Source organism: Gossypium hirsutum, chromosome A03 (assembly GCF_007990345.1).
Source record: "Gossypium hirsutum isolate 1008001.06 chromosome A03, Gossypium_hirsutum_v2.1, whole genome shotgun sequence".
Taxonomy (NCBI): domain Eukaryota; kingdom Viridiplantae; phylum Streptophyta; class Magnoliopsida; order Malvales; family Malvaceae; genus Gossypium; species Gossypium hirsutum.
Genome location: NC_053426.1, coordinates 14,640,490 through 14,667,781, shown reverse-complemented (window position 1 = coordinate 14,667,781; position 27,292 = coordinate 14,640,490). Strand labels below are relative to the sequence as shown.

At 33.1% G+C, this 27,292-nt stretch overlaps 2 protein-coding genes across 5 annotated transcripts; one reads left to right on the top strand and one right to left on the bottom strand.

Moving 5' to 3' along the window:
- The first annotated feature begins 19,437 nt into the window (after positions 1-19,437).
- Positions 19,438-22,017, top strand: LOC107947350 (putative glycerol-3-phosphate transporter 1). Of its 4 annotated transcripts, none has more exons than XM_016881990.2 (3): positions 19,438-19,603; positions 20,069-21,151; positions 21,227-22,017. In XM_016881990.2, the coding sequence occupies exons 2-3, from the start codon at positions 20,140-20,142 to the stop codon at positions 21,790-21,792; spliced, it is 1,578 nt and encodes a 525-aa protein (XP_016737479.1). In that variant the 5' UTR covers positions 19,438-19,603; positions 20,069-20,139; the 3' UTR covers positions 21,793-22,017. The 4 variants fall into 4 exon arrangements, with proteins under 4 accessions (XP_016737479.1, XP_016737481.1, XP_016737480.1 ...); XM_016881992.2 differs by having other exon boundaries at positions 19,471-19,603; positions 20,077-21,151; XM_016881991.2 differs by having other exon boundaries at positions 19,505-19,976.
- A 2,211-nt stretch (positions 22,018-24,228) lies between these two features.
- LOC107947352 (uncharacterized) lies at positions 24,229-24,770 on the bottom strand. The gene has a single exon (XM_016881993.2). The coding sequence runs from the start codon at positions 24,596-24,598 to the stop codon at positions 24,428-24,430; it is 171 nt and encodes a 56-aa protein (XP_016737482.1). The 5' UTR covers positions 24,599-24,770; the 3' UTR covers positions 24,229-24,427.
- Positions 24,771-27,292: the final 2,522 nt, after the last annotated feature.

The window sequence follows — 27,292 nt, the reverse complement described above, 5'->3', positions numbered from 1 at the left end:
AATATATACATTTGGAGACATGACTATGTTACTATAGATTTTTAGCTTTGAAGTTCTTATGTCTCAAAACACGTTTTTCATGTCTCTGAGACAGGAGACTTGAGAAATCTACTTCAAAACACTTCTAAATCATACCAAATTGTCCCCAATCAATCAAAACATTAACCAAAACTCATAAACCATGTAATATATTATATTTACCTACTCAAAAACACCATATAACACAAGCAAAACTAAACACTACTTACTTACAATATTGTTTCACCTATGTACATGCCATTATCTTAAATAAAAATTTGAAGATTTCATACTCTTTTCAAGTCCTTGAGATGTGATGTGATGTGATGTGAAGAGATTATTCCTCAACAAAACTTCACTTTAAGTTTTTACCTACACTTTGAAAAATAATAACGCCTTAAGCTTATGAAAATTTAATAAGTATAACAAGAGTTAAACATACCTTTACATTAAATAAATGTAAATATTGTACATTGAAGTTATATTAAATAAGTTTAATACATAATAAAATTAGAACTTTCATATTATAACTCATTTAGTACAATTCAATTCATCGTCATTTTTTTTTCATTTAGCACATAAGCATGTCATATTGATCATATCTTTATTTTGTCTTTTATTATCAAATAAATTCTCAAATTAGACTTAATAGAACATGCCAGATATAATACAGAGATGCACCGAAGTACAATAGCTAAACATAATAACATCGAAGTACAATATCATAATAGAATGACACTAACAGAATGATACCAAAATACATTAATAGAACAAAGAATGTGCTAGTTATTTCTTAATAGCATGTCATCTATATATTATTGGACTTTACTCCGCCGCTTTCACTTTACTTTTGTTAATGTACCAAAACACCCTAAGAAGACAGAGATTTGTGATGGAATAGGTCCTTTTCCTCCAACTGTTGTGACAAAAGAAGTATCGAGAGGCATGTTGAAATGAATCAATCAATGCAAAAGTCCAAAGCGCACCCCACCCTGATTTAGAGGAAATTTCTACGTACTTTCTTCGAAGTTCCATTTATACAGAGAAGGCCAAATTAAAATGTCCCCAAGAATGATAATTAATTGTTCATACCCTCCAACATTATCCCCTCTTCAGCTGTCAACATTATATTCTCCCTTTGCTGCTTAATCTTCTTATCCATTAGTTTTATTCATCACAATTTCTTGTGTAAACGAGATAAAAGAAAATGTGAAACCATGCAATCATTCAACCTAATAATTCCCCCACCTTTATCCTTGATAAAGATATAAAACGATGAACATGTCATTAGCTTATAAGTACATAGTATTATATGGTCACCTTTTCGGTTGGATACGTGTCACTTCTATATATGTCTAATTGTCTCCTTCCTTCTATGTACATACCACATTTTATATCTATTACACTTTTATCTTAATAAATTAATCATTGTACATTAAATTAATAATTTTTATGTAACTATTTGTATGGATTGCATGCATACCAATTTTAAAAAATAAAATAAAAAATTGATAATATGAAAAATGGACTAAAAATAAAATTAGTGTACTAACGTTAATATCATAACTCAACCCAAATTATAATGGTGCGTTTGGATACCATAAAGTATTTGGAAGAAAGTATAATTATTAGGATAATAATTGCTCCCTCTTGTAGTTAAAATGAATTCTAATTTCGTAGATGTGTTCAATTGATAAAGTGTAATTAGATTGTACTTTCTTATATCACTTTTGGTCATATAAATTGTAATTACACAATTACGTAATTTTAAATTCTAAAAGATATTAATTATTATAAAATTATCAATAATACTTGAGAGAAAAATTCTCTTAGCAAGTAACAAAACTTGAAATTAAACTATATTATATAATATGTTAGTCTAGTAAAGTATTTGACAATATTTTTTGATAATGGGGAGTAGGGGATGGAGTTGCTCAGGTTTAAAAGAGTATTTGACAATATGGTTACTAATAAAATTAACAAGAAAAATAATCATCATATGCAATTTTATTTAATTATCCTAGCATTCTACATTTTTAGGATTATTCTCTCTCTAACATTGAACATATAAATAATTAATAACAGATACTATTTAATATAAATCATTTATAATATAGAATAATATTTGATGCACAGTTGATTTATAAGTCTTATGCATCATCTATGAATAATAACATGACACATTATCATTAAATTAAACAAAAAATATATGAAGTACTTGTGAATAAATACTAATAATTTTATTTGAACATAATTAAACATTAAATGTAACTATTATAAATACATATTAATAACTCTTGAATTTAGGATCTTGAAGTTAAGGGTTTATGGTATAAAGTATAGGGTATAGGGTCTTAGATTTATAATTTAGGGTTTTAACATTTATTTATAATTAATTATTATTTAATTATGTTTAAATAAAGTTGTTAGTATTTATTTGAAAGTCCTTCATTATTTTTGGTTTTATTTAATGACTAAATGTCATGTTATTATTCAACGATGGTGCAGCATCAAATATTTTTCCTTATAATATATATTATATGATTTAGTTAATTTTTACTTGGTGAAAATGTATAAGAAATTGTTTGTTGAAAATAAAAATTTCAGATTATTTAAACAAAATTAGAAAAAATAGCATATAATTATATTTTTTTTAAAATAAAATATATATATCCTAAAATTAAAACACTATTATTATTGTATAAAAATAACTTACAAAATTTAAATCATGCATCGAAATATTTAAAAAGTCATAAGATAATTGGATTTGATGTAATTATTTGTAATCAATTTATTAAAAACTTCAATTCTCACACCTTTAAGAATTGTAGAGAATAATTAAGATATTCTAATTACTTTTATTAAGATCCGTTAATTACATTAATTATTCAAATATATCATAAATATGCAATTAAAAATGCAAATTCAATTGGAAATGGAAAACTCTCTGAACTTCAATGTTTCTTCTTCCGTGCCGGAAGTCGAAGTTGGTGGTGACTCTCGATCGGATGTTGATCGTACTACTAAGAAAGTTCATTTTAAAGATGGGATTGTTGAGGAAAACAATGATATGTTAACTGAATCTAGCCCTGTCCCTTCCATCTCCTGGAAGGACAAACTTCTGGGGGTAAACACTGATGCCTTGAACAAGAATGGATTGATTCATCATGAAGACTGCACTGATGAAGAACTGGATTTTTTGGAAGGCGATGTTCATAGGTCTATTGTTAATGGTATTCCATCTATCAATTTTTCTGAAAGGATCCAAAAAATTCTTTTCAAAGAAATGGAGCTCACGGTCGTATTAAACTACTCGGAAGAAATATTGGATATGGGGCTTTATACAGTCGTGTTTGCAGCCTTTGGAGCCCGTCAAAGCCATTCCATCTCATGGATATTGAGAATGGTTATTTTTTGGCTAAGTTCCAGTCCACTACTGATTATGCCAAGGTTCTGTCGCAAGGGCCGTGGCTGATTTATGGACAGTACTTAAACGTCCAACCTTGGATAAAAGAATTTACTCCCTTTCAAGCATACCCAACATTGGTGATGGCTTGGATCAGATTCCCATGTCTTCCAAGTTTCTTGTACAAAAAGAAAATACTCGAAGAAATAGAAGCGACTGTCGGCAAAGTGGTTCGACTGGACCTAAACACTGACAGTAAAACTAGAGGAAGATTTGCTAGAATGGCCGTTTATGTTAATTTGGAGAAACCATTAATTGCTCAAGTTATTGTTAATGGAACACCACAGAAAGTGGTTTACGAAGGATTACCTACAATTTGTTTCACCTGTGGGAGATACGGGCACTCCAAGGAATGTTGTGGGTTCTCGTAACCGGAAATTGACTCGAAGAAGGATAAGACTGAGGTTTCTCCGGCGAAGGGTACTAGCGGTGGAGAAGGCGACATTTACGGGCCTTTGATGATTGTTGAGAAGAAATCCAGGCGCAATCCTAGGAGTAGTAATCTTAATAAAGCCGATCTTAAGGGAAGAAGGAATTCAGGGACCAAGATTTGATGCTTTGGCTAATATGGAAAAGGTGAATTTGGAAAACGGAATACACAAGAAGAAAGATGAGCAGTCGGTAGATTTTAATAATACATTGAAAGCTGGAAAATTCCTTGAGCAATTGAGGGCTAAAATCAGGGCAACCCAAGTTCAAAGAATAACGGTCAGATAGGGGGAATTAGAGAGGAGCTTAGGCTTGTTAGTCTTATTGGTGATGGCCCAGTTAAGGAGAGAACAGTGGACCGGGCATCTACTGCTACTTCTTTGATTAATGTTGCAGCTAGCCCATCCAAATCCATGATGGATATGGATAGTTCCTGTAGCGTGAATACCTAACCTACTGGCGTATTGGACTCTTTGTGTACTGAAACGTCCACTCAAGTCATTGAAGTAGGGGAGTCGGCTAAGACTCTTGGTTGCACTAGCCAATTTAATGAAACAGGGGTTTCGCCTAAGCCTTTGACTGCTCCTGTTTCCAACATATTGGCCGATGCAGGGAGTTCTAAATTGGTTTCCAATTGTTCTAACTTAAATTCTTTAAATTTCTCTTGTTTTAACCCAGTCTTTGTTCGGCAGGAGACGAGCAAGGATGAGGCTCCTCTTAAGCTTACAAAGAATGAATCTTCAAAGCTAGATTTGGTTGACATCCAAATTGATGAATTACAAGGTGGATTAAATTCATCTAGGCATACTGCAGTTTCCTTCAAGGAGAAAGGAAAAATTGAAGAGGACCACTCAAAGAGGACTTTTGCGTCTGATCCTGGCGGTAATAAATTTCAAACCTTGGGGAAATTGGTAGGGAACAAAAACGGGGATTTTCGAGCTACCAAAAAAATTAATAAAACTACTCATGGGAAATGGGTCAATCTTAAAACTAAAAATTCTCCTAAACTTCCCTTAAGAGATTCTATGTTTAGGATAGCTCAGTCAGTTTCTATTGTTCGTATTATTGATTCAGAAACGCTTGGCCTAGTTTCTGGTAAAGGGAGCCAAGCTTGATTTTTGGGTTTGGTATTTTTTGTGGTTTTATTATTTATTATTATGGATCTAAATTTATTAATTTTTTCTTGGAATTGTCAAAGCTGTGCGAGCAGTAAATTTCTTCGAGCTTTTCGTGAGTATAACCTTGAGCACAAACCGGATATTGTGTGCCTTTTGGAGCCGAGGACTAGTGGTAAAAAAGCTAATGATATCATTGATAAATTGGGGTTTGATTTTTCTCACCGTATTGAATCTTTTGGATTTTCAGGTGGCATTTGGGTCGGTTGGAAGGACAATATTTCTATTAATATTATTCACAATTATCCCCAGTTTATGCTTCTTCACATTCAGGGTAATAATGTTTTTAATTCTTTTTTCGTCTTTTTTGTCTATGGTAGCCCTGATAGAACTAAGAGGAAGTCTCTTTGAATTGACTTAATGGAAGTTGTACCTCCCGATCCTTATCCTTGGCTTATCTTGGGGGACTTCAACGCTATCATTTCTCCTAAGGATAAAAAAAGTGATAGATCAACGGGTAAGAGGTGTAAGTTTTTTGGTGATTTTGTTAACACTTGTAACTTGCAGGATCTTGGATTTATAGGTTCAGCCTTTACTTGGTAGAGAGGTAATAAGCATGAACGAATAGATTGAGCTTTAACGTCTGATTCTTGGATTTCATCTTTCCCGCGTACTTTAGTGTATCATATTTCGCGTAATAAATCGGATCACAGACCTATTCTTATTAACACTAACCCTAGTCTTAGCCTTCCGAAAGGGAGACCTTTTCGTTTTCTTGCAGGTTAGACAAGGCATAAAAATTTTAAAGAATTAGTCACTACGAAATGGAGGTTTAACGGGAATATGGCTCAATGCTTATTGATTTTACCTCTCATGTCAAAGATTAGAATAGGTCCGTTTTTGGATTCATTGACACGCGTAAGAGACATCTATTGAGATCGCTTGGAAATATCCAAAGGGCCATGGATTGGTCATCCTCTTCCAGGTTAGCTGATTTGGAGATGGAGATTCGGGATGAATTGGAAAATGTGCTTAATCATGAGGAGCTTTTATAGTGGCAGAAGGCTAGATGTGATTGGCTTCAATTCAGAGATCGCAATACCAAGTACTACCATAGTCGCACTATGCGAAGACAGAAAGCTAATCGTATTTTGTCTTTACGCACAAATAGTGGGGATTGGAGTGCGGATCAGAACTTTCTTCGAGATAAGACAGTCAGATTCTTTGCAAATTTATATGGAGAATCCACTCCTTCCATGAGCCCTCTTCTCTCTGAATTATTTCCACGTCTTACGGATGATGGTATTGGTTTTCTTAGTAAGCCAATTTTGAATGATAAGATAAAGGAAGCCCTCTTTGATATGGCTCCGCTGAAGGCTCTGGGTAGTAATGGTTTTCATGGGTATTTCTTCCAAAGTCAGTGGGATTCTGTTGGAGAGGCGGTTTACGAATGGGTCCAAGGTATCTTTGGTAGTAGCAAGATCGATGATGATCTAAATAATACGCTCATTGTGCTTATCCCCAAGAAGGAACATCCAGAGGATTTCAACCAATTTCAGCCAACCAGCCTATGTTCGGTCATGTATAAATTGGTGATGAAGGTGATAGCCAACTGATTTAAAGTGGTGTTTCCTAAATATATCTCTCCTGAACAAGCGGGGTTCATTGCTGGACATAATATATCGGATAACATCATTATTGCTCAAGAAGTCATCCACTCGATGCGCAGCAGGAAAATGGGCAAATATTGGATGGCTGTCAAGTTGGATCTCGAGAAAGTTTATGACAGGATTAGCTGGGATTTTATCGATGCGACCCTTGTAGCTGCTGGGATTTTCGAGTTTTTAAGGAAGGTAATTATGAGTGCTATTTCTACCTCTTCTATGCAGATTTTATGGAATGGGGTTCCGTTTCAACCTTTCAAGCCTCTAAGGGGGATTAGACAGGGATGTCCCTTATCGCCTTATTTTTTCGTCCTGTATATGGAATGGCTTGGACATTTTATTCGATCTGAGATTTCAACAGGAAAGTGGCACCCGATACGGCTTTCTAGGTCAGGGCCTTCTTTATCTCTTTTTTTTTTGCTGACGATTTTTTTATTTTTGCCAAAGTAGAGATGGATCAAGCTATTCTGTTAAAAGAAACCTTGAAACAGTTTTGTGATTTTTCTAGGCATAAGATAAGTGCTAGGAAAAGCAATATTCATTTTGCCAAAGGTATGGATGATAGTTTATGTGATCAGATTAGTCTATTATTTGGATTCCAGAAAGTCTCTAACCTAGGTAAGTATTTGGGGGTACCTCTTCTTCATGAGCGGGTTACCAAATTCACTCTTAACTTCATTGTTGAAAAAGTGAGAAGAAAACTTCAGTCGTGGGAAGCTCGAAAACTTTCTTTTGCGGGGCACGTCACCCTTGCCCAGTCAATTCTCCTTGCTATTCCTAATTATTTCATGCAGTCTCTTCTTGTTCCGAAAGGAGTTTGTGATGAGATTGAAAAGATTGCTAGACAGTTTATTTGGGGAAGCTCCTCTGATCACCCCAAAAGTGCTTTAGTTGGGTGGGAGTCTATTTGTCAACTTAGATCTTGTGGAGGACTTGGATTTTGGCATCTTCATGATCAAAATAACTCTTTCCTCTTAAAAATTAGGTTTAATCTTATATCTTGTCAGGATGCCTTATGGGTTCATGTCCTTCGGTCGAAATATGGTTGGAAGAATCAGCTCCCTGAGTCCATTTGCAGAAGTAATTGTTTTCATATTTGGCGCTCCATTTCTAAGGTATGGCCCCTCCTTTGTGAGAATCTTATATGGTCTGTAGGGGATGGATCAATAATTCGTGGCTGGAAGGATTCTTGGGTTCCTGAATGGGGCCCCTGTTCAGATATGCTCCAGCTCACTCTAGTATTAACTTGGAGTGTGTTCTAAGAGATTGGGTGCTTCCTAATGGTAATTGGAATTCAGATTTGCTCCGTTTATGGCTTTCTAATGACGTGATCCAGCGTATAGTAAGTGTTCCTCCTCCTCATCCTGAAGGGGGAGAGGATAGGATCATTTAGGCTCTTCTGGGTCTGGGTCTTTTTCTGTTCGAAGTGCTTATTGGGCTTTAAAAGAGAGTTTCTAGAGTCCTCATGATATTGTTTGGAAGTCCGTATGGAAATATCAAGGTCCACAGAGAGTCCGTCTTTTTCTTTGGCTTGTAGGTAAACAGAGGCTTCTCACAAATTTTGAACGTGTTAGGAGAGGGATTGGACATAGTAGTACGCGTCCTCTTTATGGGCATGATAACAAGGATATTCTATATGTTATCAATGACTGCTCAAAAGTTAAGGAAGCTTGGATGCTCGTTGTTCCTTTTGAGAAATCTAACAGGTTTTTCTTTGACCCTTTTCAAATTTGGTTTTCCTCTAATCTTTGTTACCATGATAAATTGCAAGAAAAGGGAACTACTTGGTCCTGTCTTTTTGGGATAATAGCTTGGAGACTTTGGAAGAACAGGAACATTTTCATCTTCCAAGATATCAATTGGACGGCTTATGAGATCATTAAAACCTCCCTCAGCTGGGCTCAACATTTTGAATTAACTCTAGGTGCAGCCGGTTCCACTGTAACTTGTTAACAGGAACCTTTTCATCTTCCAAGATATCAATTGGACGGCTTATGAGATCATTAAAACCTCCCTCAGCTGGGCTTAACATTTTGAATTGACTCTGGGTGCAGCCGGTTCCACTGTAACTTGTTCTGAAACTTCCCTTCACTTGGCTGATAATTGGGTCCACCTTTTCACTGATAGAGTAGTTGCTAGTTATTCTGAAAATGCTTCAGCAGGTGGAGTGGTTCGAGACCGGAATGGAAATTGGATTTTAGGGTTCACCCATTATTTGGGTAGATACTCACCTTTGGAAGCTGAATTCTGGGGCATCCTTGATGGAATTCTCATTATATTGAGTAAGGGTTGTAAAAAAGTTCGAGTTTTGTTTGATAACCTTGAAGTGGTTAAGGCTTTGTCCACGGAGATATCAGTGGATTCAGGCTCTACAGTTCTCAGGCGAATTAAACGACTTCTGCGCTCTAATGGGCAATGGGAATTTAAGTATGTCAACAGGGAGTGTAATTTAGTCGCCGATCAATTAGCAAAGATCAGCCTCTCTTGGAAATCACCTCTTCAGATTTTTTATGTGCCCCTTGATTTGGTGGTTATGGTTATCCAACAAGACAAAGCTTTTAGATCCTCTTAGGAGGTTTATAGTTGTATTTTTGTTTATTTTTCACCCCAAAAAAATGCAAATTCAACTATTATATAACTTTCCAAACCCACCCAAATTAATATTAAAATGAGTGAATATTTCCATTAAGATTGGTTCAACAGCTTGCATGATCTTCCGGTCTTTAGGACCAGAGCCCTCCTTGTTGCAATAAGTTCTCCAAAAAGACTCTTCAACTCATCTCACAGCTTCTTCTCTTTATTCCTTTGCCATCTTTTCTTTATGGATAAACTACTTATTTAGTCACCTGAATTTACCAGCATTTTTATTTTGGTCACTCATTTTAAAATTTTGTTATTTTAGTCATTCTTGTTAGATAAGTTGTTAATCACTCTTTCATTAAAATAGGTTTCATCACCAAATAGAATGTTAATGTGGCATAGTATAATAACAAAAGTCACCCTCAATGTTCATCTATTTTATTAAATTAATCTCAATTTTTTTAAAAAAAATTAACCTACATATTATACCAATTAGGTCATTATTCTAAAAATTAAGAAAAACATAAATTAAAATTAAAAAATATATATAAATTCAAAATTTATTAAAAATTATAAAATATATAAAATACTCAAAAAATTATAAAAGAAATATATTTAAAAATGATTAAATTTAATATATTTTCTCTCCTTCCTTCCCTCAAAGTCCACACTTTTCCTTCTCATCTTTTCAGTCAACGCCAATTTTTCTTCCTCCTTCTCTCAAATATTTTCTGTGCTTTACCATTTTGAGCGACTTCAATTTTTCTATGTGAAAATGGATTAATTTTTCATTTAAGTTTTAAATGTCAATATGGATTATTTATTCGAATCAAAATAATAACGAAATCTGAATTTTTAGAATTTGAAGGTAATTAATTAGATAATATTACTAAAGAGCAAATCAAATTCCATTGCAAATCACTTAAAATAAATGCACACCAAGAGTTTGTTAAAATGATAAACAAAGATTTGATTTTCCCAATCTAATTAATATAATAATAACACTATCTTCTTTACCCTACAATCTAAAATCATCTCATCCCCACCATCTTTCTATTGTTATTTGTTCTCACCTTTTTGCTCTGAAGGTTCCCTATAGCCATCGCCTGTGCCATTTTCTTTGCCAACTTCTCTTACAATATCTTTTCATCTCTGCTCATCAGACAAAACCACAAGTAAAAAATAAAGAAAAGTTCATACAATTAAAAGAAAGAAAAAAGAAAGAGGGAACCTTTCATGGTGTTCTTAGGGGGTTAACGCCTATTTTTTAATAATTTTTAAATTTTTATGTATTTTTGAATTTTAATTTAGATTTTCTTAATTTTTAGAACTACGACTAAATTAGTATACTGTGTAAATATTAAGGGTTAAATTTATCGTATTTTTTAAAATCAATATTAAATCAATAAAATGGATAAACATTAAGAGTTAATTTTATTGTTATACAGTATATCAATGTTTCATTTGGTGATCAAATTCTTTTTTAACTGTAGGGTGACTGAAACTAACAACTTAACTGACAAGAGTAATTAAAATTGATAACTTATTTAATAAAAGTAATTAAAATAACAAATTTTTTAAATAATAAGCAAAATAGAAACATAAATAAACTCGAGTAATTAAATATGTAATTTACGGTTTTTTGGTCTTTTATCATCAGATTTAAAAGCAATTTTTAACAACTCAAACCACTAATTGGTGTGGTGAGTTCGAGGCGGAAAGCTGGTGGGGGAATTGAGTTCCTTTTCTTAAAAGCAAAAGTAAACCAACATGGTGACGCTCAACATCAAACCCCACTCAAACTAATCCGTAATTTGGCGGCGAGAGTTAGCTGCGGTGGCCCACATTCTCAAAGCTGGGGGAAGAGGCCGGAAGAATATACCTTACGATAATACAACCTATATTTCTTATTTAAGCTATAATAGTAAAATTATAAAAATAATTTTTTAAAATTTAAAATAAATTATATTATTTTGAGGGTATGTTAATTTTTTTTAAAATTAATAAAAAAATTATATTCATATTTACTTATAAAACCTTAAATTATCTCTCAATAAAAAATAAACTTATATATTTTAAAAAGTTTCTAAAAAATTGTACTATTTGTTGGATATGCCACCCGCCTTTTCTAATATTAAACAACCCACAACCGGCTATCCCTCCTGGTTTTTCAAAACTTCTTTGACCACACATATATTTCGAAATTTTCCAGCACCCAAAATAGATGCAATGCCTGTGCCTTTGCATAAAACAAAGACCTACTTGCTTGCTGCTCTTTATTAGTGGAAGCAGAGAAACATGAATGAATAACACAAAAAATGTAGCTTAGGTCACACTTTCCCAACTGAGTGTGGACTCGTCACTATGCGATAATTATAATTGTTAAGCATACAAAGAGAAGTAATAGCCACATACAAATATTGTTTGGCAACTTTCACTTTCACTTCTTTCTGGCTTCTCAACATAACAGCTAGGCTGCTATCTATTATTGTCTTTGCTATAATTATTGCGAAAAAGACCCTAATACTAATACCTTTCTTTTCTTTCTTCATTTCTACCATTCCTTTCCATTTTCAGGACATAATAATAATAAGGGTAAACTATTAAAATACTCACTTTTATTTACTTCATATTATATTTTAGTCACTTATGTTTGAAATGTTACGTTTTAGTCATTTAGATTATCGCGTTGTAACATTTTAGTCATTGAGCCGTTAATTGTCGTTAATAGTAAGCTAACGGGACACGTTAAATCATCATTTCAAGCAAAAATTTTAGGTTAATTTATACAATCGATCCCCATATTTTTTTTTGTTTTAAGCAATTTAATTTCTTTTCTTTTATGTTCTTTTAACTTTCCTTTTTTTTCCATTCTCTTCTACTTCTCCCTCCGTTTTTCTCCCTTCTCCATTTCTTTTAACATAGTTTTTCTATGCTTGTCATTTGTTAAAACTAATCCCTATACTTTTGTATTTTTGAACAATTTAATTTTTTTCGAGTGAGGTAAGCTTATGGACTAGTTTTAACAAATGACAAACATAAAAAAACTATGTTAAAAGAAATTGAGAAAGGAGGAAAACAAAGGGAGAAGTATAAGAGAATGAAAAATAAAAAATAAAAAAAGAAGTTAAAAGAACATAAAAGAAAAAAATTAAATAGCTCAAAATAAAAAAAATATAGGGACCAATTATAGAATTTAACATTAGCTTAAGTTACATCGTTAATGATAATTAACAGCTCAGTGACTAAAATGTTACAACACAAATGTTACTTGAGGTAAACAAAAGTGACTATTTTAATAATTTATTTTAATAATAATAATACTATTATATATGTTTTTGTATATTACTAATACTAAATCCCGCTAGGGTTTCTTTCTTTTATGATTTATTTATTTAATAGTGGAGTAATAATCTAAAGCAATTATAATAAATACATAATTAAATTAGTAAATTAGTGAATCTATAGCATGTTTTTGTTAAAAATGAGAAATGTTTCTATTATAGAAAAATAAGTACCAAGCATGTTTGATTTTTTTCATTATGAAAAATATTTTTTTCATTACCTAACGTATTTTCAATTTTCAAAAAAAAAAATAAAAAATAAAAAAATATTTTAAAAATGAAAATAAAATAAAAAGAATATTTTCAAAAATGGGGAGCCTTGTTTTCTCAAATTTGTGATTTTCATGTCGACCTGACAATTTCTTTCCGACGTGGCCAAACATCACATTACGTCAATGATGGTATCCCTTTATTTTATACGCTAATGGCCAAATCTCATACATGGATAACCGCTAATTTGCCTGTCATTTTCCTCTTTAGAATGAGCCTAGCCAGTGGGAGAGCTAGGGGTTGATTGCCACATTCCATGGGAAATTTTTTTATTTAAATTTTTTAAAATTTTAAATTAGTAAAAATAAAATTATGCTTTATTCCTTTTAAAATTAATAAAAATTTAATTTAATCTTTTAAAAATTATATAAATATAAACTATTAAAATAATAAAATTATATCTTTACTATCGTAAAAATTACAATTTTATTTCGACCCATTAAAAAATTTTCTGACTTCGCCCTTAAACCTAACGATACTTTTTATAAATTATTTAAACTTTTAATTTTTTTTAGTTAGTCAATATTTTTCTTTTTTGAGGAAGATAATTAACTCATTTTTTATTGTTAACGAGGAAGTTAAAACCTCCTCTCTTTTTTTCACTTGTAAGTTGTAATCAATATTTTGGAATTGAATTAGTAATCGGATTGATCAGTCATTGGTTCAATGGTGTAATTAATTCAATTAAATAATTATAAAAATATTTAAAAAATAAAAAATAATTCAACTATCAGTTTAATCGGTTCGTATTGGTTTTTAGTCCAACTAATTCAATACTATTCTTCAGACCAGTACCTCAATCAGTTCCCTGTCCAACTGACTGTTATGATATTATTTAAACACCATTGTCAATTTTCACAATTTAAAATGGCATGCCTAGCTTTTCTAACATCTTCTGCTTGTATCTAATGGACACAATATTTTTCTAATAAACTTTAAAGATCGATATATCTATTCTATAATTTTCATACAAATAAAAAAAAAGACAGTGTGACCAACATATTTCATAACCTTGAAATATAAACTACTAGGAATATATAGCTGATCAAAAAATTGATTATGGAGTACTTTAGATTCATTCATTCACATTTCAAGTTTCTCATTATCTCTTTTATATCAATGATGTAATAAACTTTTGTATTCACAATTATGTTCACAATATAAAACATAATCGGTTTGCCACTGAATACAACTAAATAAGAAACTATAATGATCTTCCTTCTTTTCAAATCTCTCTATATCACTTCAATTGCTCTTTAGATATTGTAGAACTAACGTTGATAATGGCAATATAGAACGATCGCAAAGTAATAAGAAAAAAAAAAGAAAACACATAGATTTTGCGTGGAAAACCTTTTAGTAAAAATCACGAGCTGAGAAGAAGAAAATTCATTAATGTCAAATTTGAATGATACAAGAAGAGTTTAGACTACATCTATTTATAGGTTGAAAAATCTTATTCTAATCAATGTCAAATAGATGAAATGTAGTAAGGTTGAAAAACCTTATCCTAATCAATGTAAAATAAAAAAAAATATAGTTCTATATGAATTTTACTTTTATTTTATTTTACTACTGTATTTTATTTTAATAAGGATTCGAGTCACTCAACTCTAACAATCTTCACCTTGACACGAATTCTCAATAAACAAGTTCTTCACCTTTTCCATGAAACCCCTTAAAGGGTGTTCTGCAACAATAAACACCAACCAAGTCCAAACAATGCTCAAACTTGGTTATAGGAAGTGACTTAGTCATTATATCTGTAGGATTTTCATGACTACTAACTTTGTTCACAACAACATCTCCACAAGTAATAATATCACACACAAAATGATACCGAACACCAATGTGCTTTGTTCTCTCATGAAACATTTGATTTTTCGAAAGGAAGATGGCACTCTGACTATCACAAAACATTATACTGATATGAAGGTCTTTACTGGGTTCACCAAAGAGTCCCTTTAACAAAATAGCTTCTTTACAAGCCTCAATAATCGCCATGTACTCAACTTCAGTAGTAGATAAAGCAACTATAGTTTTCAAAGTGACTTTTCAACTGATTGCGCAACCCCCAAAAGTAAAGACATAACCTGTGAGAGATCTTCTTTTATCAAGGTCTCCAGTAAAATAAGAATCAACATACCCAATGACTCTATCTCTAGTTCTTCCAAACTATAAGAAAATATCAGTAGTACATTGTAAGTATCTGAAAATCCACTAAACTGCTTTCCAGTGTTCTTTACCAAGATTTGCCATATATCTACTAACTACACTAACTCAACTTGTTCTGCAACTTATAACCCTTAAACTTAATGTGTCATTTCTTCTTGCAGAAGTTACAAGTTTTACCTCTGTTTGAATATCTTGATCTACCCTTAGATTTAATGTGAGGATTTTGTTTATGTGTTATCGTACGATTATCATCAGTATTTTATTCTTGTCTTCCACAAACAATAAGACCCTCTCCCGAAGAGTTAGATCCAACCATGAGATGTTTCATCTTGTCATACGAGGTCAATAAAGCATAGACTTCATCAACTGTGAGAGATTCGCGGCTATACAAAATTTTATCTTTAAAAGTTAAATAAGACAGGGGACAACGAATAAAATAGAATTAACCCTAAATCTTCTTTATCATAATGAACCTTTATAGCCTTTAAATCTGAGAGAATTTCTTTAAACACAATTAATTGTTCATGCACAGACGCACCTTTCTCCAAACGACAAGCATAAAGATGTTGCTTTATTGCAGCTTGCCAACTAGGGTTTTTGACATACATAGTTGCTCAAGCTTTTTCCATAATGCAGCAACGATCTTTTCCTTCAACATGTCCTATAGAATTTCATTCGACAGATGCAGTTGTAATTGCCTTAAAGCCTTTCGATCTTTACGTCTTTTCTCTTCATCTGTCAATGTTGAAGGCATCTTATCTAACCCTAGTAGGGCATCCTCCAAATCCATCTGCACAAGAACTGCCTATATCTTTACCTGCCATAACGCAAATCTAGTGTTGTGATCTAACAGCGAAATATCATACTTCATTGTTGCCATTACTGTGATTGAGACAAGTAACCCGAAAAGATTTGATACCAGTTTGTAAAACTAACGTTGATAATGGAAATATAGAACGATCGTAAAGCAATAAGAAAAAGAAAAAGAAAACACACAAATTTTACGTGGAAAATCCTTTCAAAAAAACCACGAACGGAGGAGAAGAAAATTCACTAATGTCGAATTCGAATGATATAAGAGGAGTTTAAACTACATTTATTTATAGGTTGAAAAACCTTATTCTAATCAATGTCAAATAGATGAAGTGTAGTAAGGTTGAAAAATCTTATTCTAATCAATATAAAATAAAAAAAGTATAATTCTATATGGATTTTACTTTTATTTTATTTTACCATTGTATTTTATTTAATAAGCATTCGAGTCACTCAACTCTAACAGATATGTTTGTTAGATCAATCATAGATGATAATTAATAAAATTTTAAGATAACTAAATTAAATTGAAACTTCAAGAAACAATTAAAAGTCGTAAGTGTTTTAAATAGAAATCCCACTTAATCTTATGGGCTTCACACAACTTTGAAGTAGAGTCAATTCTTCAATTAATCATATTGATCAAATAATGCACATTAGTATGAAACATGTTCTACAATATTACTCTCCCTTATCCCTTAGAGTGCATATAATTATCATAATATCAATACTATACAAATGATAGTTCAGATAGTTTAGTATCTAATTTGACTCCACAAATCTTCTTTCTTAATAAATTCAACAATATGATTTTCACTTGGCATATAAACGAATTGCGGGATCTCTTATTCTCTTTCATTCATAATTCCACAACTATATAACCTCATATTAATACATTATCTTGTTCAAGCTCTCAATTTTAAAACTTAAAACTAATTTCATCTCTATCTAAAACTAAACCATAAAGGTGATTGTTTGTTTGAGAAGGCCAATCATCTTTCCAACATACTTTTAATCTTATATATGTAGTAAACATATATATTTACATGTGTGTATGCTCTTATGAAACAAAGTTCTATATCAACAATAAGAGAATGGTTTATATGTAGTTTGCCCCCTAAACTTGTCCAAAAATTTCTAGTTGGTGCCTGAACATTCTTTTGTACCTAGTTGGTACTTGAACTTGTATTTTGTCATCTAGGTTGTTATCTCTAGTTAGCATAAACTAACAGTATTAGAGCGAAAGTACCAACCTAGATGACAGAATATAAGTTCAGGTATCAACTATATACAAAAAAAAAAGTGTAGGTACCAACTAGGTACTTTTAGACAAGTTCAAGGGGAAAACTACATATTAACCCATAAAAGAAGTACACGTTGTTCAACTTGACCACTTCAGCAAATACAATAGATTCTTATAGGTATAACATGTCTATTATATAATCTCTGGGTATTGGTTTCGTTAGCCAATCTATAATAATTTTATGCATAAATATGTATTACATGTTGACTTTCTTATGTATAACCATGTCTCTCATATGATTATACGTACTTGAAATTTATGTGTTTGGTCATTGAATAATATTTGGGATCCTTTGTGTTTGCAATTGTAGCTTAGAATGGTACTTCATCACTATGTTTGATGTATCTATTAAATCCCTAATAATTCAAAAAAAATTTATGCCAAACACTTAAGAACAATTGCCACAAATTCAACATTCATAGCAAATAAAGTTATACAAGCCTCTATTTTAAAGTAAGAAAACATATATGGAAATAGATTCATTATATCTAAATTGCATCTTTAATAGATGTCTGTATATCCAATTAGATGCATAGATTCCATTTAGTTTAAATATGTATGAGATATCTAACTTTATACAAATCACAACATATATAATGCTACTTACAATATCGGAATAAAGAACTTTTTCTTTTTGTATAGAGTTTAAGAACGCATTTTATTATTTTAGACCTTTATATTTTTCTATAAAAATGTTAATTAATTTTTAGTCCTATATTACCCATGACAGTCAACTCAAAATTTGAGGATAAAATATTTTTCACTATAACGATGTCTCTTAATTATTTGTGGCCAACATGTCATCCACGTAAAAAGACAATGTTATAAATTTGTCTTTCATTGTTTTGACATAGATTAAAATATGTTTCAAGCCCTATATTCTTTATATATTTAAAAAGACAAGGTTATAAACACTTGGTGTGCATTGTTTTCTTGTGTCTTTTCAATTTTTTTCGTTGCTCTTTCACTTTTAAGTTTGTTTCTACTTTATTTCAGTGCCTTGAGAATTTCTGGGAGAATTTGTATCTTTCAAGAGTTTGCTAGACTTAAGTTCTAGCCCCATGCCATTTATACATGGCACACCCAAACTATGGTCCCTTTCTTTTCTTTTTTCTTCATTTTACCAAAATGATTAAATTTTAGTTTTGGTTTCTCTACTAAGTCTAAATTTAAGATTTAGTCTTTATACTTTAATTTTTAATATAAATTGGTTCCTATATTTTTATAATGTTATTAATTAGTCTAAATAGTTAATACCGCTAACTTTTAAGTTAAAACATTAGATTATTACATATAATTTGAATACTTTAGGAGTCTTAGAAACTAGCACATAGTTTCCTATTTGCGTACATTTTACTCTTTTTTTCAATTTTAGAAAAATGATTAAATTTCAATTTTGGTATCTCTATTATGTCTAAATTTAAAATTTAACTGCTACACTTTAATTTCTAATGTAATTTGGTCCCTGTGTTTTTACACTATTATTAATTAGTCAAATAGTTAATACCATTAATTTTTTTATTCAAATATTACATTATTATATATAATTTAATTCCCTAAAGGTCTTAGAGATGGATAAGTAGTTTTCTATTTCTTTTAGGTTTGACTTTGTAAAATTTTTTTTGACATTATAAGGCAATAATCAAACTTTAGATTTAGCCTTATACTATGCTAAAACTTGAAATTTAATTTATATATTTTATTTTTTGACATAATTTGATATTTCTACTTTTATAATGTCAGTAGTTAGTCTAAATATTGTTAATTATTTCAATGAAATTGTTGACGTCAATTTTTCTTAGGGACAATATTCCAACAAAAAATTATCATGATAAGTTCAAATAAATGTTTTTAAGAGAAAAATTCATATAAACATTTTCAATGTTATTTTTATCGTTACATGATTATTAAATTAAATTTTTTAACTTTAAAATATTACATTAATGAATTTAAGAAAAAAATTAAAAATTTTAAGCATAATAACAAAAAATAAAAAGCGTAAAATTTTGAAACTAAAACTAAGATTAAAATATATTTTAACACAAATAAATAATAACCCTAGATGATGAACAAAATAATCAACGGTTAGGGTTGTTGATGGGAATTCGGTCCAAAACACAGGCTAAAAAGAGGTTTCCCAATTCATTGATAATGATGCTTTGGGTGTAAAGGGGCAATTAAGTCATCTCACAAAGCGCGTAAGCCTAATAGAAATGAGAAATTACGTAAGGGTATGATTGGCAATTCAAGTCGTTAAATTATTATCGTCATCCTCCCGCTGGGATTGGAAAGCTTAAAATCGTTAAAACGTTTTGGTTGGTTAACGACTTGAAAATTAAAAAGCAGAGAAGAAAACTAACAGTTTCACTTCACTGCCAAAAAGAAGCCCACTTTTGTTTACATTTCAAGGCTCAACTCAGCAACAGGCAATAAATCTTTTTTTCTTGCTCTTCATCTCTCTGTTTCCATCATCTTTTGTTTGCTTTTTTAACTGCCAACATGTTGCTTTTTTTCTTATTATGAATCTATTCCAAGGTTCAGTTAATTTCCATGTTCGAAATATATATAACTGCAGAAGCCTCTTTCTTTTTTCAAGTTGTTTCTCAACTCTGAAGCCCCTTTTCACCTTTGGACTTGGATTCAACTTTGACAACAATTTGACCCACTATTTAGCCTTTTTTTCTGTAGTTATTCTATAGAGAGTAATTTGGGGTCTCAATTTTTTTCCCCTGGAAACAATAGCGCATCGGCTTTGTGCCTTGAATTCGACGAATTTTATGATGTTTTCTCTTCGATGATGTATTGCTTATCTGCTCTTCTTTTTCAATTAATACTTTTGTTGATTCTTGGCTTATAGAATTGCAGTCTCACATTGGTTATTGGTTTCATAGTTGTCCAGATTGTTGTATTTGGCCTGTTGGAGAAAGCTGGAGGCTCTACTTTCTCGAAGGAATCAAAATACATGGCTTCACCATCTGAATTGGCTACTGAGAGAAGCCATAGCAAGCCACTTGGGATTCGATTCTGGGAATACATTAAGAAAGCAAAACTTTCCTATAAAAGTCATCAAGCAGTTGTCTTGATTGTAACATTTTTCGCTTATACTACCTATCATGCAACAAGGAAAACCACCAGCATTGTCAAGAGTGCCCTTGATCCCCAGTCATCTGCTGCAGGCTTGAAGTTCCCATGGAGGATAACATACCTTAGCTCACCTGCTGAAACCCAAAGACGCTCATGGGTTCTAGGAGATGGTTGGGCACCGTTTAATGGATCCGATGGGACAGCCTTGCTTGGTCAACTCGACGTGGCCTTTCTTGCAGTTTATGCTATTGGGATGTACTTCTCCGGACACTTGGGTGATAGAATGAATTTAAGGATCTTTCTAACAGTGGGAATGATTGGAACTGGTTTGTTTACTTCACTGTTTGGTGTTGGGTACTGGGCTAACATCCATAGCTTTTACTACTTCCTCATAGAACAAATGATTGCTGGTCTATTCCAATCATCAGGATGGCCTTCGGTAGTTGCAGTAGTTGGTAACTGGTTCGGGAAGAAAAAAAGAGGGCTAATTATGGGCATATGGAATGCCCACACGTCTATTGGGAACATTACTGGTTCTTTGATTGCTTCAACACTATTGAGCTATGGATGGGGTTGGTCCTTTGTTGTGCCTGGTTTGCTTATTGCTTTCATGGGCATCCTGGTATGTCTTCTTCTTCCTGTTAGTCCTGAATCAGTTGGAGCTGATAGACAAGAAGAAGAAGATGATGCAGTAGATTCCCCTAAGAAGAAGAGAGAGGGAGTAGCAGAGCCTCTATTGGGATCACATACTGAGATGAAGGAAATTGCAGTGGGGTTCATAGAAGCATGGCGAATCCCAGGGGTTGCTCCTTTTGCTTTTTGCCTCTTCTTTGCCAAATTGGTTGCTTACACATTTCTCTATTGGCTTCCATACTACATTGGCCGTACAGGTATTTTAATTTATTTCAACTTTTTAATACTCATTGACTCATTGCTGATTCTCTTCTCTATTCATAAATCTGCAGCTATTGAGGGAAAATATTTATCCGATGAGACAGCAGGGAACTTGTCGACATTTTTCGATGTCGGAGGGGTGCTTGGAGGAATCTTAGCTGGACATATTTCGGATCGGCTAGATGCCAGAGCCATAACAGCAGCAACTTTTATGTATTGTGCTATCCCTGCCCTCTATTTCTATCGTAGTTACGGACACATTTCCTTTGCAATGAACATAGCTCTCATGTTCATCTGTGGCATGTTTGTAAATGGCCCCTATGCTCTTATAACAACTGCCGTCTCAGCCGATTTGGGAACACATAGTTCATTAAATGGGAACTCAAAGGCATTGGCAACTGTGACAGCAATCATAGACGGAACTGGTTCTGTTGGTGCTGCAATTGGACCATTATTAACCGGTTACATCTCTGCCAACAGCTGGAGCGCGGTTTTTATGATGCTCATGGCAGCAGCTCTAGTTGCAGGGCTGCTACTGACAAGGCTTGTAGTAGCCGAGGTAGCTGCTAGGATTTCCGAAACAAGATCACAAGGAAGACCGCAATCAAGATCTCAAGAACCGGAACTAAATGTATGATTTACTTGCAGGGGGAGCAACAGAGACTGCGGTTGTATAAAGCTTGTATGATTTTCATAGTGTTTCTTCACCTCGGATTATAAGATGAAGAGGAAGATACCTTTAAATCATAGCTTGGGCTAGAAGATTTTTGTAGCCTTCTTCATGATGCTAATTACCATGGAGTGACCACCACTGTATTTATATATGTATATATATTTTATAATCATACATAGTTTATTACTAGTTTTTGTTTTTTGTTCAGAAACAGCCTATAGGCCAACAAAATTGGAAGTAAAACCAAAAGAAACCATATATCCAGCAGGTTGCAGTGAAGAAGAGTTGCCTATGTTTGTGTGACAGGATTCAAGAAAACGAAATCTTTTGGTCGAAAGAAAGTTATGTCCCAATCTCACAACCTGGTCCAGAGGTGCATGAATAGATAGAAAATGTGCGGAAAATAAAGGGATGAAATGAAAGAAAATTGGTCCACAGGAACACGACTGAAAATAGGTTTTAAGTTATCCACCATGTATTTCACAAAGGACCAGCCCACTTGTGTTTTGCAGCGCTAAGCATTAAAAATAAATAAAGGGTTGCTATCAATCAGATTTGCCAAAAAAAGCTTTCCCCTGCAATTTCGTTGCTGATTACAGTTGTTACTTCTTATACTAGTACCTAGTTTGTTTGGATATTGAATTTGTACTTGATTGAGTCCAACATCAAATTTTAATAATTCCATTTTAAAGTAAAAATCTATATATTGCTAGCCATTTTCTGGGTCTTTTTTCTACTTTTATATCATGACTTGATTATGGAAAATACAATTTCTTTTCTGGACATATCAAAATTATCTCTATTTTTGTATTATATATATGCTTACACAAATTTTGATAACTTAATAATATGTTTTTATATTGTAATTTGCGATAATTAAAAAAATACGAACTCAAACTCCGATTTAAAAACGGGTATTAATACCATTCTATTAGCAAATAGAAAAAAAAACTGATAATAGAACAGTTTATAAATTTTTAATTACTATAAAACCCTGATCAATTTCACCAAAATTTAAACATTACCCAAAACTACAGCTCAGGCAAATTTCAGATTGAAATTAACTTTCTCCAAATTCAAATCCATTATTTTTAGAATTCAAATCTAAAGCATTAAAAAATTTTCTGAAATATGAACTATGTCCTCAACTCATTAGGAATGGAAATAAAAATTAGATGACAATACAACAGAGAGTAAATGAAATGCAAGAACTTGGAAATATCAATGAACATTTCTCAGGAGTATGGATAGCTTAACTAACCAAAACTATAAACAAAAGCATAGTGATCCCTAATAAATAATCTCAGGGTCCAATAATCCTCTTAATTCCCTGGTGTGGTGTTCACCATAGAAAGGACACCAAAAACTAGTACAACAACAAAAAAGGATTGATATAAAGTACTCGCAAAAAATGCACAACACTCATGGGTTTGCCAAACATTCAAGTTTCAACATGCAGCATTTTCATGTTCCTCATTCTTTACCAATACTGAACCAGGAGGCAGCTGCCGGCAATTTATTTTCAACACTACTTATATTAATTGTTTCATTGCAAACAGATTAAGTAGAGTCGACATACAGAAGAAAGATTCAAGTAGATATAGATTTGCCCAATGTTTCAGCTTTCATGGAACAAACACAAAACTTGAAATAGAATGCAATTCCATCCACCTATCTGTAAATCATGTTAATAGCTAGTAGAAAGCTATACTAGATCTCTACGCCTACAACACTCAGAAAATATATATGCTTTCCATGTAACATTTGACAACTACAACATGGAAGCTATGGCAGAGACCTTGGAACAACACATTCCGCTTCATTATAGAGAATTGTAAAACAAATTTCAAAGCCATATTAAGATGCAGTATTAACCACCAAGCATGCAGGTGCAAGAAACAATGACATTCACATCTATAAATTAAGGTAAGATTCTTCCTTCTTCAATTTAAGCAAGGCCCAAAGAGAAATAATACTAAAACTAAGACTATGTCAAAGTGGTTAACCTAGATGGCAGCTGCATTACATAACGATTGAAAACTCATCAACAGTTTGCTAATTCGAAAAAGTATGATCACAGGCTATGGAGAAGGCCGACACAAATTCCATTTTCAAACCCACGATAACTCCATCATTCAACAAAATAGCCAATTATGCAAAGCCCGAAACCAAGTTAATGGAAAATTTTGATTTTTCAATGTGTGAAAAGAACAAACGCACGATCAAACAAGGGTAGGTTCGAGTGTTTTTTTTTTAGCGGTGTTGCATTCATTCCATCAAGAAAGAAAAAACCCAAATTCAACATGGTACCAGAATCACAATGAACATAAGATTCCAAAAGCCAAAAAGAACAACGTAACGCTTTAAAAAATATATATATGTAAGTTTAGGCGTCTCCAATTGAATGAAAGAGCACTAAGTTATCATTATGCACCAAATTTGTCACTAATTTATCCTCTCTCTTTTCCCCATGTACAGAATCGCACTATGGTATTTGATCCGACAAAATAATTCCTTTTTGTTTCCCTGAAAAGAAAAATAAAATAAAATAGAACCTGCTGACTCTACCAGTTTCAGAAAAGTGAATCGTATAGAGGAGCTAATCGTCGTCCCTGTTCTTGGGCTTACGGTACTTCTCTTCGACATGCTTGACCATGAAGAGGGCAGTATCGGCCAGCTTTTTGATGTTCGGAACGTTGTAATTTTGGGCAACGTAAACCCCGCAAACTGTTCCTACGATGAACGAAAAACTGCTTTTTATTATGCCCATGATCTGCACTGAAATTTAAGATGGAGAGAGGGGTCGAAATTTAGGGGTAAAAGGCCAGAGATCGGAGATTTTCTGGGGTTGAATGTTAGAATCGGCTTTTTAGGAATTTAGGGTTTTGCTACAGATTAAATTAATAAGTTTCTCGAACCATCCGGAAGGTCCGAATTCTGACGGGAAAACATGTAAGTACTCTTAAACATCTCAACAACAATTGTTAGTGTATGATTATTTTAAAGAATTTTGGCATAATTTTTATAACAATTATTGTATTTTTTTTTGGCTTGGCAGATTTTTTTTTTAAGTTAAGGTTTTGGGATGGTTTTAATTTTAATTAAGGATATAAGTTGATTTTGTTGTAAGGCGAGTTTAGTTGGTTGAGTTTTATGAAAAGCGAGTCTAGTTGGAAGCGTTTTCTAGCTAACGGTAAAATTCCAACGGCTTTTTGAACGTTGTTGCCAACAGTAACTTTTTTTACCCTGTAAATACCCTTCAATTTTTATTTTTTTCATTCACATCATTCTCTCAACTCTTTTAATTATCTCAAATTCTCTCAAACTGTCTCAAGTTTCTCAACTCTCTCGTTTTTAATAATTTTTTATATTTTTATTTAAAAATATTATTTTTTAATTATCTCATTTTTATTCTTTTAAACCGATTTCTCACGAATGGTCGCCTTCCTAATCTGCTTCGACGATAAGAATATTTTTGCCATCAATTAGTAATGGTAAGATCGAAATAATTTCAATAATGTTAAATTTAATTTTTATTATTATAATAATTATATTTTTTTTTGTAAATAGAAGGATGATCGTGTTCTGGAAGGCTTCATCCATAATATAGGAAAGCATTCTTGAAATTCGTAGCCACTTGCAAACGGTTGGATTCTTGCATGCGTCTAGCATGCCCGGGGGCTGTAAACTCGATTTGCAACAAATCAGCGCATTGGGGGAAAGATGGAGGCCAGAAACACACTTTTCACCTTCCATGTGGCGAGTGTACAATCACACTCGAAGACGTAGCGCTACAACTCGATCTGCCAGTGGATAGGTCAGTCATAACGGGATTTAATATCGTTTCGAACAAAGTGACCCTCTGCCGATCACTATTGGGTAATATCCCAAACAAGTTCAAAGGTGGTCTAATATTAATAAACTGGTTAAAGGGTAATTTCGACGAGCTCCTTGAAGACTCTAAAGACCGAACAGAGGAGGTGATACAACAATATGCCCGAGCATACATCATAAGGTTAATCGGAGGCATTTTAATGCTCAACAAATCTCAAAATTTGGCGCACGTAAGGTGGTTACTACATCTAGTGGACTTCAATGATTACGGGAAACTAAGTTGGAGATCTGCCATATTGTCCACGTTATATTAGGAGATGTGTCGAGCCACGAACCCAAGGTCAGTGTCAATCGGTGGTTGTCTGCTCCTGCTGCAATCGTGAGTCTGGTGGCAACTACCGTTTCTACGTCCTAAGGTGACCGACTCATATATATTCTTGTTGGTGATGAGGTAAACATTATTTATTAACAAATACATAATTTGTACAATAATTTTTATTATTATAAGTTTCGACTAACATATCGTTTATACAAGTGGAACCATGGGCCGAGATAAGTGAGACTACCCGAGGTTCTAGAAGATATTAAGTTTTTGTTAGATCAACGGTTAGAAGTCGGTGTTAGTTACCTATTCTTTCAAACCTATACTAATTACGTAATTATTCGTAAAAAATTCATAAATAACAATATTTACAATTTTGCTTATCAATTTAAATGGATGTCGTATGCCGACACTGATGTGATATCTTACATCTCTCCAGAAGTGTTGTGCAATCAGCAGATGTGGGACGCAAATGTACCGTTGATAGTGTACGCGACGGTGGAAATTCACGAAACAGACCGAATGTTGCGACAGTTCGGGTGGAGGCAATGAATTTCACCATCACCGCAAGACCTGAAGGATCTGCACAAGGTGGACATGCGGGGGAAGGACAACATTGACTGGTCAGTGCGACATGAGGAGCACATCGAAGCGTGGGATCATAGGATGCAATCCATACCCGTTCGTAAACAATTTTTCTTAGCGAACACAGCGGCAGTTGATGATTACTTAGCATGGTTTAGAGTCATCGGTAAGTCGTATCTGCTATCACGGGAGGAGAGGAGTCGACAAATTTGAGCGAAGAGGTCACGTGAACCATCATAACAAACTAGGAGGGGATGCGATCGCACGACGGGTTCGTCATTCGCTCCGGCAGAAGATGCACTGCCTATGAATATGCAATATTCGGGTCACTTCCCTCCAGGTATTCCCATTCAATTACCTAACCATGTATTTTATTCACAAGCACCACTGCACCACAGACCACCGCTACACATAGTCAGTTCTTCTACTCTCGCAGATACATATTTCGCTTCACCGAGGTCCTCCGCATACTGTACCCCTACACAAATGTGAATGCCGAACCTCGTGTCGGGACAATCTCCAACGTGCCCACCACCACAGATGCAAGCACCCATGCAGTAGTCGATGGCGATGTCGATGCCTGGTACCTTTCCGGCATACTTGAGATTTAGGGAAGCTTATGGTTTCACGCCTATAATAACTCAAACAACGTGCACATCACTATTTTACGGGGGTGGCTCATCATCTCAACCAGTGGACGAGAGAGTGGTAGATACACGATGG

What these genes read in the sequence shown, in the direction of transcription:
- LOC107947352 (XM_016881993.2), bottom strand. Translation starts at nt 24,598, where the DNA reads ATGGGCATAATAAAAAGCAGTTTTTCGTTCATCGTAGGAACAGTTTGC.
- LOC107947350 (XM_016881990.2), top strand. Translation starts at nt 20,140, where the DNA reads ATGGCTTCACCATCTGAATTGGCTACTGAGAGAAGCCATAGCAAGCCA. An exon ending in ATACTACATTGGCCGTACAG is followed by an intron (nt 21,152 to 21,226) that starts GTATTTTAATTT and finishes ATAAATCTGCAG; the next exon opens with CTATTGAGGGAAAATATTTA.